Genomic DNA, 14814 nt, shown 5'->3' on the forward strand with positions numbered 1-14814 from the left:
TCCAGCTCTTGGTACATGAGGAACTTACTATCCCCAGCATGATAGCATTCTGGGTCTTTTAGGAACAGATCCATAATCTGTAAGTGTCAAGGCCCTGTGTTGTCTCTGTTCCTGAGGACTCTCAGCAATATCACCATTAAGGCCTGGGAAAGACCTTGATCTGACAATTCTGGTCTATGTTTTATATTTGCCTCCAAAAGATCTGGGTTTTAGAGGCTGGATTCCTTGGATTCAAGATTTTACTGAGACTCTTGAGAGCAAAGCTTTGATAGAAGCAGGGGTGGTTTAGCTTCAATAATGTTGCCTAAAGTTTCTGACTTATTGACAGTATACATATAAAAAGAACTCCCTGTCCTGATTCCATTCTGTGATACAAGGGAGGAAGCATGTTGCACTGTGGCATTCTTCAGTCAAGATACAAGAGGACATGGAAATGTCAGTCTGTTGTTGCAATTTCACATATTTCTTGGTCCCTCACACTATCTATAGGTAACTGGATCATAGAATCAGAAGCTCTGACTGGGAAGTTTTTATAGGAAGATTTATTTTCCCTCTGTCATATTTGTAGAAATAACCATCAAAACAGAAGAGGGGAAAATTTGATCAAATAGATGAGTAACACAGTTCAGTACATTAGTTGTCTATTGGACAAGTCTACCTAGGGGTTACCATCATTGGTTGAGTAAAAATGATCTTTTTCTTATTTATATTCATCAATGGAATGAGCATCCTCAATAGGACAGAACAGGGTAGAAATTCTCTTTTAAATACACTTGCCATCTCAGAGTGGGGAGGAATGGAAATTCAGTGTGTAGCATCTTTCAGAATTCAATTTGATTTTCTCTCCTCCATGGATAGCCAGCATGGTTCTCTCAATCTGACTTCATGCATGGAGAGCTGGGCAACCACTCTGTCACTGATTTACCTTGTAGAGAATACTGACAAGACTTTTCAGAGACTCCCGAACCTGGAATCACTCAGGGACCCAGATATATGGCCTCGGTACTGATCCAAGCATTCTACCGCAGTTCCACGGTTAGACTCAGGGAGCAGGTGTACCCTGACAAAGCAAGTTCTTAAAGTAGGGCAAAACAGAGCTGTGTCCCAACTCTGTCTTTTTAAACACATGTCTGCATAATTGGAATGGTATTTACACAGCCACGTGACCTTGATGCCTTGATGATACATCCATTTCGCAATCTAAGAATGACAGCAGGAAATGATTGAACTTGTTGCCCAACTACTGAAACAAAGAGCATATACATTTATGCACCTCGGCTCAGATCCTCACTTTCGGCTGATGGATGTTAGCATTCAACAAGATGATTCTAAAATAATCTTCTTGGCCCTGTTCTTAGATGCTTTCCAGTTTCTTCTTCAAGTGGAGGTGGCATTTTATTCTGGTCTGTGCTCTGCTAGGAGATGGCAGTTTTGTTAAGCTGTCAGTCTTATCTGGATTGTGAAAACATGGCTCTGTACTTCACTAAATGCCACTTCTGTCTGGGACATTCTCTCCATTTCACTGCTGTCTAATACCTTTCAAAGCCTGCTAGAGAACAGCAGTGATCTTGGTAGACTGTATGAGAGGAAGATGCCCTGTTACTCCAGAACAGTGATTTGGGGTGAGGGAGGGACCTTGCTGCCATGAGCATCACTGTCCTTCCTGCCGTGAGCCACATCTGGTCCAGAGTGGCTGCTGGGAGAGGAGGCGCCCCTCAAGGCTGTCGGAGGAATAAAGTACCAGGAACCACTATCCTAGATACTCAAACAGTGCTTCTAGATTTTAAAATGTATTTTAATTACTCAAGAAAATAAACATATTTTCCTAAGAAACTCAAATATTATGGTTAAGGTAAAAGTCCATCTTGATCAAACCTCCCATCTGCAGTTTTTTGTCCCACAGACACTTCCCCAGAGGAGAGCACTGTTAAGGGTTGTTCTGTATCCTTCCAGACACTTGACCTACTTATTTTCATATAGGTATCAATACCTATGGAGTTGGATAGTGTTATTTTCTAGTACCACACTGTATGAGCCTGTGCATCTTGCTATTTTCACTAATATGTCTTACATTTTTATAATGGTCCATACATATCTACCTCATGTTTTGTTGGCTTTTTAAAAATTTATTTATTTATTTATTTGAGAGAGAAAGAGAAAAAGAAGAAACATCTATTTATTGTTCCATTTACTTATGCATTAATTGGTTGCTTCTTGTATGTGCCCTGACTGGGGAGCGAACCTACAACCTTGGTGTATTAGGATGATGCTCTGACCAACTGTGCTACCCGGCCAGGGCCTTACCTCATGTTTTAATATGCTGCAAATTGTCTATAATATGAATAAACCACAGTTTAGTTAGCCACTTCTCCATTAATGGACATTTAGGGTCAGACAGAATTTTCAAACCTTGTTTGAAGTAAATTCTCATTCAATCCTGATATATACAACAAAATTTATACTTGGTCTGCTCCTCAATTAAGTGATAACAATAGAAAGTGTACCAATTTAATACATTGTAACTTGGGCAAATTATCCATTTGTGCCTTCTTCATACATTGTGCCTCAGTTCCTTTATCTGTAAAATGGGAATAAAAGCGGCACTCACCTCCTGAGGTTGTGGAAAGGAGTAAATGAGTTAGTGTATGTCAGGTGCTCTCCACAGTTCCTGCACCTGTGAGCACTACCTAAATGCCTGCGGTGGTGTTTATTGCTCTGTGCCTGGACCACGTGGTACTGGTCTCCGTAGAATTGCTTTGGCCTTTGGCCCATGTCATCCATTAACCTATTTAGAGGGTGCCACAGGAAAGCAGTGAGTTGTCCTGGGCTCGGTTTACTGTGAGGATATCATCATGGATATTGTTGCACCCATTGCACACAATCTCTGTGAAAACAAGAGGAGTTTCTCCCTTCCTCAGGAATAGTTGTGCTTCTCCCAGGCAGTCCCTTTGACTTTACTGATCTGCGCATCTATCTATTCATCATGCTTCCCATAATCCACTGACTGCTGGGGCGGATCCAGATTTTGGATCTACTTCTAGTCTAGCGTGTGTTATAGACCCTACGGCATGTACTTTGTGTATTAACTGAACTTACGACCAACGTCAACTTTCTTACTCTCCTATTGTTTTAAAACTAATGAAAATAACTGCCTCCGTGGGTGAGTGTATGGGTTGACCTTTTGTCGTGATGAAGAACCTGCTGCTTCTTTGGACTGAGGCACAGCTGGTGCGGTGGCTTGCTGAATTCTCCCTTTGGTCTTCTCCCCTTCACGTCCTGCTGGAGAAGTGGCAGCTACCGTGCTGGGTGTCCCCATGCACACGCTGACTTTGGCACTGGGGTTGGACGTGCAGAGCTTCACTTGGGTGCCTGGGTCCTTTCCTGTTCTCTCCACCCCCTGAACATCACCATCATGTGAGCTCCTTGACAGAGGAGCATTTGAACTGCTATTGATAATTATTTTCCTCTCTTTTCTTATAAGATTCTGAGAAAATGTAGGTTATAATTATATCCTTAAATACTAGTCAGAGAGTTTGACCACGTGTGGTCTGGAATATGAATTAATGTAACAACAATAAACTGCCATCAACACAAAGGAGCCCTTTGTGATTGTAAAGGCCCTTTGTCTACTGTGTGAAAGAGCTTCCGTAACAATGAACAAGATGCAGACTGCAGAGAGGCTGGTGCAAAAGGCAGTGGTGTGGCAGTGGCTTTGGGCCCTGTCTAGCCTGTGCCTGGCACAGCCACCCTGGGAACTGGCCCCTGGGCTCACCCTCCCACTGCATCTTCAACAGACTGCCAGTGCTTCTCTCCCAAGTGAGACTCCTGGCTTAAATGCAGAATGCTTGGCCCCTGTGTACTGTTCTAGGGCTGGGCCTGGCTCTGCCACCTGCCCTCACCTAGGCAGTTCACTGGGGAAGGGGTGGGGCAAGGGAAGGAAGGAGGTGCCCTTTCTTAATGGAGGGGGATTGGAAAGCCCCTTCTGAAGGTTGGAATGTGGGGAAATGGGCTTAGGAGAAGGGAACCAACTCCTGTGCCAGAGTTCCTCTGTGACCCCCTTCTCTTTTTTTCTTCAAATCCTCACCCAAGGATATTTTTTCCATTGCTTTTCTTTTTTTAAAAAAAATTTTTTTAAAACATATCTTTATTGATTTCAGAGAGAGGAAAGGAGAAGGAGAGAGATAGAAACATCAATGATGAGAGAGTCATTGATAGACTGCAGCCCGCAACCCGGGCATGTGCCCTGACCGGGAATCGAACCCCGATCGCCTGGATCCTAGGTCGACGCTCAACTGCTGAGCCACGCCCGGCCGGGCTCCATTGCTTTTCAGATAGAGTGGGAGAGAGAGAGAGAGATCTGAGAGAGATACGTTAATTGTTTGCCTCCTGCACATGCCCCAACTGGGGCCAGGGATCGAGCCTGCAACCAAGGTATGTGCCCTAGGCTGGAATCGAACCTGGGACCCTTCAATCCGAGGCCTGACACTATCCCCTGAGCCAGACTGGCTAGGGCTGTGCCCTCCTTCTTTTGCACAGTCATGACTTTCCCTTGGGGCAGAGGGTACCTTCCTCATGAACATTGGATCATCGATTCCTCTGCAGTGCCCAGATTATTATGATTGTCACTCCCCCATTTAGCAATAGGATCTACTTTTCAGACTGTCAAGCCCCTGCACGGCCTCTGGTGGGCCTCTGGTTTCAGCCTTCCTTTCAGCGCAGAGGAAGGGAGTGTTTGGTGGCACTGGGCCAGCTCTGTTCCATTAGCAGCCACCTTCCTCCTCCCCCACCACACCCAGGTCAGACACACCCCGAAAGTGTCTGCAGCTCCTGTCTCCGTTCAGGGCATTTTATGAGATTCTGCCTCCTCTGCCATTTCTAACCTTCTCCCTTTCCTCTGTTTTCCATGGTTTCTGGCTACTTTCCATTTACGGTGGTTTTTTCTCTGTGTTGAGGTCCCTTTGGGGTCCTTCTGGGTTATTTGGGTTCTTCTCAAGATGTCTCATCATGCTTGCTACTCTCAACTCTAGCTCTGTAGAAACACAGCGTGCATGCCTGCCTGGCTGCCAGAGCCCTTATCCAGGGGGGATTGGCCACCTCTGGAATGGACGTGCTAGTAGATGCGGGGCCTTGCAGTTGGCATCCGCATCCTCCATGCCCACTGCGATGTTCAGGACAGACCTCCATGCTGTGAGGCGTGCCTTGGCTCTGGAGAGCCCTGGCATGAGAGTTAAGAGATACCAAGATCTGTGCGGGAGTCATTCCCACATAGTTCCTTGGTGAATAGTGCCAGCTCCCTGGGCTCCTCAAAGAGTAGAACCACATTGCTGTTGGTGCCTCTGGCAGGCTATGCCTCCAGCTAAACCAGACCCAACACATCCAGTCAAGTCGAGCACCACTGGGTCTGGAGCTCCACGGAGGCCTTCCTGGCCAACGGTGAGGTCATCTGGGGGGTGGTTTTGCCAACTTGCAAAGCACACCTATCACCAGCATCTGAGCAGGTTCTCCGTGTAGTCGTTTTGGAATCCTGCGGTTTCCTGTTTAGGTGGGCGGTTTTGCACATATAATCAGTGAAACTGCCCACAAATATTGCATACTTCATTTGGAAGTTAATAAGATGTTTTTCCAAATTTTTAAATACATTCCCCCTCCCCTTGTCTTTAGTCCCAGGTAAATCACCACAGTGCTGCTAGTAATGAAACATACCAGGAACGCTTGGCACGTCTAGAAGGAGACAAGGAGTCCCTCATATTACAGGTGAGTTCTTTTTGGTGGGAATCCTGTTGCCTCCAACTCTACAGCTGCTCTAAGTGGGAGAGAAGTACAGGGATTTTCTCTGTTGGATTTATCTTGCGCCCAAAGCGTATGGCTTTTAGAAAGACTTTCCTGAAACAAAGCAGAAAGTAACTGCGGGCACAATTTAACTCTGGCCTTGGCTTTGGGGGCTGTGAATGTATTCATTTATTTATCATGGATTACCGAGCACCCACCTCTCTACACTGGAAGCTCTGTGGCCAGGCGGGTTAATGGGGCCTTGTCTTCTGGGAGCCCAGGAATCTTGCAAGGATGATAAGCTGTGTCCTCATGTCACTAATGAAGCAGCCATGAGTGATCTGGGCCTAAGGGTGCATGTTAATGGGATCAGGCCCAAATAATCTGGAGGTGAATTTAGACCCAAACTTTGAGGCCAAATCCCCTAGATGGTAACATGAGGTAATAAGCCTTCGATGGCTCTCTTGCTTCAACAAGAGGAACTCCAAAACTTCTCATGGAGAAAGACAGTCAGAGGAGCACTTTTAGTTCTGAAAACGTGCATTCCCTGGTAGGCCAGAAAGCGGAGCCTTCTTCCAGGAGATTTATTGCTGTGGCAGGGGCTCTCTGCTATGTTAGCTCTCAAGGGCATGGATCAGCATCAGGGTCTGGCGTGGCAGGGTCAGGGAATAATAATACCCCAATCCTAGCGTTTTAAGAAGCTTGAAGGGTGCTGGACAAGACAAGTAGTGGAATGGAGGAGGGAGTGGTCAGGGTTGTGGAGCCCTCTCCAGACTGTGGGCTTTAGTCTGGAGCCCTGGAGTTAGCACGAGATTTAAGAGGCTGTGGTATGTTCGTTTATTTTTATTTTATTTTACCTTATTTCTTTTATTTCACTTCATTTTATGAATGTGAGAATAATAAATGATTATTTAGAAACTTTGGAAAATCAGAAAGAGTTTAACATTTTGGCCTTTTTTTTTCATTTATCCTACCCCTATCTTAAATAATGAAGCTCATACAAATTATACAATTATACAATTATATAGGTTTTTTCCTTCACTTCACTGATTTTGTTCATTAAAAAATATTTGTGGGCTTACAGCTTGGCGGACACTGGTTGTAGATGCTGGCGATGCAGCAGTGAAGAAAACAGGCTAATCAGTCCCTGTTCGTGAGCTTCCATTCATGTGTGTGTGTGTGTGTGCGCGTGTCTGTGTCTGTGTGTGTCGACAGCAAACCTGTACACAAAATGCTTCAGGCGGTGATCAATATTATGGAGAAAAATAGAGCAGTGTAAGGACTGTGTGGTTAGGGAGGACCTCCCCTGATAGGAGGACACTTGGAGGGAGTTAGGGAGGGAGCCACTTGGGTGCCTGGAGAAGCACATTCCAGGCCGAGGAAGTGGTGGGTCCAGCACACACGTGAGGTAGGGGTGTGCTCCATGTGTGGGACGAACAGGAAGGGCCATGTGGCCAGCGTTGGTGTTGGTGACCTGCAAAGATGCCTTCAGACTGGCATCAGGGGCCAGGTTATGGAGTGAGTTAGAGCACAGCTGTTTTGAGGAATGTGTAATTTGAAACACCATCCCAATGAGATGATTAATGAAAGTATCCAATTTAGAATTTTGCAGCAAACACTAAGAAATTGCAAACTTTTGAACCAGAGGCCTTCATGGCTTGGAGGGTTACATTTTAATAAGGAAGTTCTGTTGGATCATCTCTTTGATGCTCATGGGTTTTTTTTAGAAACTTCCAAATTCTTGAAAAATCCTTATTTAAATAATTCTAACACAAATGAGAAACTTGCTTATCAGAAACGTCAGAAGTGGATCCTAGCGATCTCTGTTCTGCCAGGAGCTTGTGGACAGACTCACAGTTGCTCTCCCGTGATCACCACTGTTTCTAGTGGCCCCAGGAGGCGGTTAGACAAGTCCTCAGCATGGGAAGGCCTCTTGCTTAATACCCAGCGCAGCTCAGCCAGACTGAGTTAATTAAAGCCCTTGGCCCAGAAAGTTTTCCTGGGTTTACTTGTAGAAGAAAAAGGGAAATCACACAGAACAAAATACTTTGTTTCCAGAATTAGCTAAAAGCAAATAAAACCAAAATCTTTTATATCTTCATATATATGTTCTGAAGGCAAGGCTTTTCTTTTTTAACTTCTGTATCTCCTCCAGTGTCTAAAATTATGCATAGCATGGAGGAGCTCAAAAATATTTGTTTTATTATGTAAAGACCACATTCTAGTATCTTTATACCTCTTGTCCAGTTTTCTACACCTCTCCATTCGTAACGCTTAGAGTGAGTATTGAGGCTCCTCAGGACCCTGCAGCCCTGTGTATCTGGAGTGTGACTTGCGGCTCAGCTATAAGCTATGGATGCTACAGACCACACGTTATTCCTCAGAGTACCACCAGTGCGTGGCCCCAAGGCCCAGGTTGTGGTGCAGACCATATAGGTGCTAATCCCCACAGTAAGATTAACCATAACACATCCTTCCCAAGCAGAAACTCTGGAGCCCAGAGATCAAAGGCCACCTACTGGAATCCTACCCTTTTGAAAGTACAGTTAGTAGATGCAAAGGAGAGACTGCTGATAGTGCAGGGCAGTAAAGATTCAAAAACCCACAAAGGTTTATGTTTTAGGTGGGCCTGGTTGGCAGAAGGTGCCCGTTTGTTTGGATTATAATTGAAACGTTAGCATACCGCGCGTCAACTCCAGGAATATGTTTCAATAATTCATTAGACACTCAGGAACATAAAAATGGAAAATGGAAAGCCTGAAGTAGCCACATTAATTTAGATCAGTTCCTGTGTAAGGGGAGAAAAAAAGAAAACGATCCTGGGGCAGTTTGCTAATAGAGCAGGCTATAAAAATCCTATCAGTATATATTTTAGGGTATAATTTAAAGAACCTATTAAAACTTATTTTTCTAAATTAATTCCAATAAATATTCCCAGTGTTCTTCAGAAAGACGACTTTTCCCTTCCACTGTATGTGCAACGTGGTTGTGTATGTTTATGACTGAGTCGTGTTTTGGCCTGTGAAGCACAAAAACCTTTCTGGAGCCAAGTTTTGTCAGCGCTAATACATGCCCTCTGCGTCCCACATTCCTTAATTGCTTCAGCACCCTGGCCTGATAGGTGAGCAGTTCTCACACCCTTCTGAGGGGTGAGGTCATTGGTTGGTCTCCACACAGCTTGGCTCCTCTTCCACGCTCTTCCACGTGAGGTGGCAGGAGCCCTGGAAGCCAGCCTGTGCGCCTGGAGGTCGGGGCTGCCAGAGCGAGCTCTAGAAGAGGGGCAGAGCAGGGCTTCAGCCGGGAGGCAGCTCTCGTGAGTGCTGGGTGCCTGTCAAGAGCAGGAAACGCCACCAACATTACTGAGGCGGTGGCCGAGACTCTCTGGCCATGTAAGAAAGCAACTGGAGTTTCCTCCATCCAGGACACTTCCCCCACCTGCCACCTCTCAAACAGAAAAGCCGTTTCTCCTACGTAAGGATCAGTGGTGTGGCTTCAGGGCTCAGCTCCAGTGGGGAGCCATCCCTGCTCCCCCAACGTTGCTTCATTTCCCTGTCAGGTGAGTGTCCTCACAGACCAAGTGGAAGCCCAAGGAGAGAAGATTCGGGACCTGGAGGTGTGTCTGGAAGGGCACCAGGTGAAACTCAATGCTGCTGAAGAGATGCTTCAACAGGTAAGTGGGGACGGGGCTGAAGGTCCTTGGGCTCTGCTGGACCGCATGTGTTCAAGCCCCTTTCGGTGGCAGGGCTGCAGCTCCCACTTTCCCACCCTTGGAGCTAGCACTGGCTGCTCAGTGCGTGCTGTTGGTTCAGCAGGTGAAACCAGCAGAACACTGAGCTTGCAGAGCAGGGGGGCGGGGGGGTGGCTGGCCTGCCAAGGCCACGGAGAACCTGCTGGGCTGGTTAGACAGATTCCCAGGCTGCACTTTCTCCTGGGCAGGCTCAGTGAAGGAGCTCTCTGCTGCCAATGTCACCCTCAAATTACCAACCTCGGCTTGACTGCAGGTGGCATCTAAGGTGTTAGAAAGTCAGTCGGTTAGCTTATTTTGTGTTCGTTTTCCACTCATTCTTCCCCATCTCACTCTTTTCCACAAAAGTATCACATAATATTTTAATATAATTTAATACACACCAAAATGAAAAATATAATTAGCTGTTCTCCTCCCAGTCAAATAAATCTCTGAAATGTCTTCTTATTTTCTTTTGGTCCGTCTGGTTATGTGTAGGTATAGTTTGCAAAGCCTGTTCACACCACAGATACAATTTATAGTCCTCAGATTTTCGTATGCTTCACATCATAGTTTTTTTCCATTTTAAAATTTTGCTGTATAGTTGTCTTTATCATCACTTATAGATATTTTTTAAGTGGAAGTATCATAGTTGACTGACTCTTCTTTCTACTCTTGAACAGTTTTAACCTATTGTAAATAATGAGCTACAACTTAGGAAGAATATTGAGTTTTTATCAAAAGTCTTTTCAGAATCTATTGAGAAGCTAATTAGAAATTTTATTTTATGAAGTTTATTAATATATCTAATTAATAGGTTTTCTTCACTTGCATCCTTCTTGCTTTTTAAGTTATTTTGAGAAATAAATCGTGGCTGAAGTTTATGGGTGTGGGCTTCGTAGCTCCTGGGATAGCACTGGTACTTAAAAGGTGCTCGATAACCATTTAAAGAATGAAAGTCAGTCCCTTCAAATGAGTGGGTTTGCTTAGATGACCACTTTTAATTTTTACCCCAAAGCTCTCATGTTTTTTATTGCTGTGATCAGCATAAAATTAAACTTGTTCTGTAATGAGAAGAGGCTTTGACTCCGACCTTTGGTCTCAGGATAAATCTCTCAGCTCCCTGATGTCTCTTAGCTTTGTTTGAGTGTGTTTGCAAAATGTTTTTTAAAAAGTCAGTATTTTTATGCAAATGGACTTATAAAAACTACTTCCAGCAGCTCAGCGGCTGTTCCTGGTTTGTTATTTTTTCATTACTCATTAATAAGTTACCACATTCTTGGCTCCATTTGACTTTCTATTTAAATTGTGTGCCATTTCTCTTGCTTGCCCTACTCCTGGAAAATCTGAGGAGCAATAGAAGTTGAGTCATTCTATTTTTTTCCATTTATTTTTAAGTTGTGAATCTTTCTTTTGAAAACCCAGGAAGGAAAATAGGCCGATAGAAAAATCTCAAATGGCAAAAAAGCATTTTTACAAAGAGTGCAGAGGACAACCCACTGGATTGTATTTTCCAGGCTGCATGAGGTGTGGTTTTGGGGTGGGGATGAGGGAGGAAGATGATGGAGTGTTGTAAAAACAAATCTAGACAGAAAAAGAAAATTTGGATGTGGAAGACATCCTGTCATAAAATTATCAGAAGGTGGACGTTTCAGGAAGGCAGTGCCTGGCTAGTAACCATGCCACGGAAGGTCAGAGAATGGCTGCACTGTGGTTCCTGAGTTCTCTGACCTCTGCTCCTTGCTGCTCTTCCAGGGCTGCCCTACTCCCTCTCTATGGCAGAGTCTCTGTCCAAGCAGTCACATTGGTTCCCAGCACCACCTGGGGAGTCTGTTGTGTCCTATGGACTGGATTTTAGACTTTTGAAAAAGCCTGAAGCTCAGTTACTTTGTATGTCATGTGCATTCTAAATCTTCTTTCTTGTGTGCTATGGGTTTGGTTGCAGGCATGTGGTTTGCATGTGCCAGTGACGTGGATGTCCTGGCTTGGTGTCTTTTGGAATATGGTAGTTCTTACTAGCCACCTCTAGGATTTAAAGATCTTCCTGAACTTAGCCATAATGTCACACTCATAACTTTCATTGCATGCTTTCAGTCTTTCAAGGCTAAAATAAAAGGAATGTGGAATACTCCTTCCTTGACCAATTCTGAGTTCACGTCATAGGAGCCTATGAGCCTCAGGTGTTTGCTGGACATGGTGGTACCTGAGCTTGAGATTTTTGAGTTCCTTGCTCCAGATCCCAAATTGAAAGTTCTGCTGTACATGTTGATGCTTTCCCGAATCCTGCTGGGTGCTGTCTGAAAAGACACTTAATTCTTGCAGCACAGCACTTACGCGATGACATTCGTAGCTTGGAGTACGCACATGTGTCTTCTGAACTGGGGGCAGGCAGAGACTTGCCTCATTTGACTGTGTTATCCTGGACTGCAGGGCCCTTGGCTTCTGGTGATAGGAGCAAGAATGACTCATGGCCTTGAGGCAGAGAATGGAGGCAAACAATTGCCTCTTTCTGCCAGTCCTCAGAAACCATTCCTGCCCTGAGCCAAGCCTGGCCTCCTGCTCAAAGGCCTGCAGAGCTCTGAACAGTTTCTTTCACTGTTATAGTCTGTGGCCTTCGCACTGCCCCCTGACACTGCTCCCCTTGGGCCGGCTGTCCCGCACACTAAGTGTGTGTTGTCTAAAGGAGGCAGCTGCTGCTCAATTCCAGCTGGTTGCCCATGTAGGCCCAGTGTTACTAGATATTCCCATTTTTCACAAGCAGCTGGACATCCAGATTTAAAGATACCTTTCTGTTTTAAAAACATTGATGACTAATTTAAATGGAAGAAAAAAAATACTGTTTGAACCACATGATATATACCATCAGGCCAAGCCAGGCCCACAGACCTCTAATCTGCAACCTCTGCTCTAGACTTTGTCCCCTCTGCTGGCTGGAATAGCACGTGGGGGACTCAGGAAACCCAAACCCAACCAGCATAGCCCAAGCCCTGTGCTTACATGGGCTCCAAAATCCCACTGAGCTCTCTCTTCCTACAGCTCTTCTCCTGACCAAAGCCAGCCTCCCTCTAGGAGCCCAAGAGGAAGGAAGGGAGCTCCCTACCCAACTCATGAGCCATGCACCCCTCAGCCTGGCCTGGCCCAGCCCCTGCTAGGTACTGATCTCCAGTTCCCATCTGTTTTCTTTTATGCATTAACACATCCAGTCCCCAGAAATCAGAAAGAGAGAACATGAAGACCTTAGGGTTAGATGGGCAAACCAGAACCAAACAGAATCAGCACAGGGGCAAGTCCACATGGGCAACTCATAGATTATGGACACAATTTAGAGCTAATTATTACTTGTCTGCAGCCTGATGTAGGTTAAGAAGGGAGCAGCTACAGTATCTCTTGGGACTGCCTAGGAAGCACCTACTCAGATATAGTCTCAGACTCACTGAGCATGACTGGATTTTTCAGGGAAGCTTCCCCATTAGGAAGAAACATTTCCCAGGAAACATACAGTTGGGTCTTCAAGGGGCCACGGCCTGGATCAGTTTTCACAGGTCTGAGATGGTCCGGGTACAGAGCTCACAGGGCTGAGCCTTGTCTAGCTGCGCCTCTGAGTGCTGCACACTGGGCTGTGTGAGCCTGGGGCCCAAAATAGCACCCTGGGAACGAACACAGGCGTGGGCCAGTGCCCTCCTCCTTATGACTGGCTCCGCTGGCAACATAATCTCTGTGTCACAGGGAGGGTTCCCCATGGCCTGTTGATGTAGTTGAGGTCCCTGGTGGCTTTTCCTGAAGTGACCTCCATAGGTTCTCTGGGACCCACGTTCCTGCACAGCAAGCTCCTCTACCTCCCACCACGGACCCTTCTCCAGAGGGGGATGATTTCAGGAAGGAAGCTGATACTGTTCACTGGGCCAGAGGTTTTGTACAGAGCAGGCAGCCAAATGCAGCACTTTCCAGAGACTGGTCATCTATGATGTCATTAAGGTCCAGCAGAGACGATATTCAGTGCCAAAAAGAAGATAGGATAGGGAGGCCGAGTGGAGGAGAAGAGAGGGTGCAAACCTCCTTGTGAGGACATAACCCAGCTTTTGGGAACCCTTGAAGGCCGCCAGGCTCTGTTTCCATCCTTCTACCTGACCCAGAGCTCCAGGCATCAGGGAGCCTCACTGTTATGGCTGCCTTTTAGAAGAGGCGTAGAGAGTGACAGATTTAGGGGGCTTGGAGTCAGTGGACACGACTTTCTGCAGGTTCACCACTTTTTAATTTGAGAAAGTCAATGAACCTGTGTTTTTTTAATAGAGAATGGGAATGACAGTATGGTCTTGACGTTGCCCGCCTCTTAGAGCCATAGTACAGTTATTCCAGTTTTGTTAACACTGAACACAGATGGTCTGTGAGTCAAGACACTGAGCTGGGGACAAGGAGCCTAAGATACAGGCCCATTTCCTGCCCTCGAGGCAACTGAGGGAACAATGCCCAGACTTGTGAACTCTACAAAGCCTCAGCAGCCCTGCTGACAGATTTCCCAAAAGTACCTTTAAGGGGGCATTTTCATCTCAAAAAGAATATTAAACAGAGCTATGGTCCTGTGGGAGCATAGGTCTGCCTGGGGAGGCAGATGCTGGAGTCACGAATGAAGAAAACAGGGTTTTGCCGGTTATTTTCTAATATCCTCCTGGGTAAATTATGAGGCAGAAATAACAGCTTTCCTCTCGTTTCTCATTTGGTGTTTGATCTCCAGACCACAGTGTGAAGTAGGTGCTTACCTCTTTTTACAGATCAGGAAGCTGAGGTTCAGGGAGACAGTTTCATTAGTGGGGACTGAGTCTGGACTCACACTCAGGCCGAAGACAAGCACCTCTCTGCCGTGTTGTTCATGCAAGAGGCTTCCGGGCAGGGCCTGGGCCTCTTACTTCAAAGGGCAAAGGACACATTTTCCCTTTCATGTCTTTCCACGGCCCTTCTTTCATTCTGGTTTCAGATTGCCAGCCTGGCTCCAGTCCTGTCACTGGTCAGTAACTCCCAGGTCGTGTTCCACACTTAAAGATGGAGGTAATTGCTTCAAGATGTAGCCCTTGAAGGGGAGAATCAGTTGAAAGGCAAGTTCTTTTTATCAGCTCTAGTCAGAAACTGAGCTTTGGAAACAGGAAGTGACGATTTGCTCTGAGATGTCAGCTCTTTTTCATCTCCCAGAAAGGAGACATAGTTGTCCTTCTGGAAGAAATTACTGGTAGTGGTGAAACGAGAGGGGTGAGTGATAATTTTGTTCACTGGTTTTTCCTAAAGTTTCATTACCCAGTTTCATGGTCCTTCATAGTAAGGAAAATAAA

At 45.7% G+C, this 14814-nt stretch overlaps 1 protein-coding gene across 3 annotated transcripts in view; it reads left to right on the plus strand.

Moving 5' to 3' along the window:
• Window positions 1–14814, plus strand: part of PPFIBP2 (PPFIB scaffold protein 2) — a 112699-nt gene that overhangs the window by 53402 nt on the left and 44483 nt on the right. For 2 of the 3 annotated variants that reach the window (XM_016213961.2, XM_016213962.2), the window contains 2 exons: window positions 5662–5754; window positions 9326–9439. In XM_016213961.2, the coding sequence (XP_016069447.2) occupies window positions 5662–5754; window positions 9326–9439 (207 nt within the window). Of the gene's footprint in view, window positions 1–5661; window positions 5755–9325; window positions 9440–14175; window positions 14537–14814 lie in introns of those variants that run through there. The other variant, XM_016213963.2, reaches the window with a different exon arrangement.

This window comes from Miniopterus natalensis, chromosome 11, assembly GCF_054644295.1.
Source record: "Miniopterus natalensis isolate mMinNat1 chromosome 11, mMinNat1.hap1, whole genome shotgun sequence".
In the NCBI taxonomy this organism is placed as follows: Eukaryota; Metazoa; Chordata; class Mammalia; order Chiroptera; family Miniopteridae; genus Miniopterus; species Miniopterus natalensis.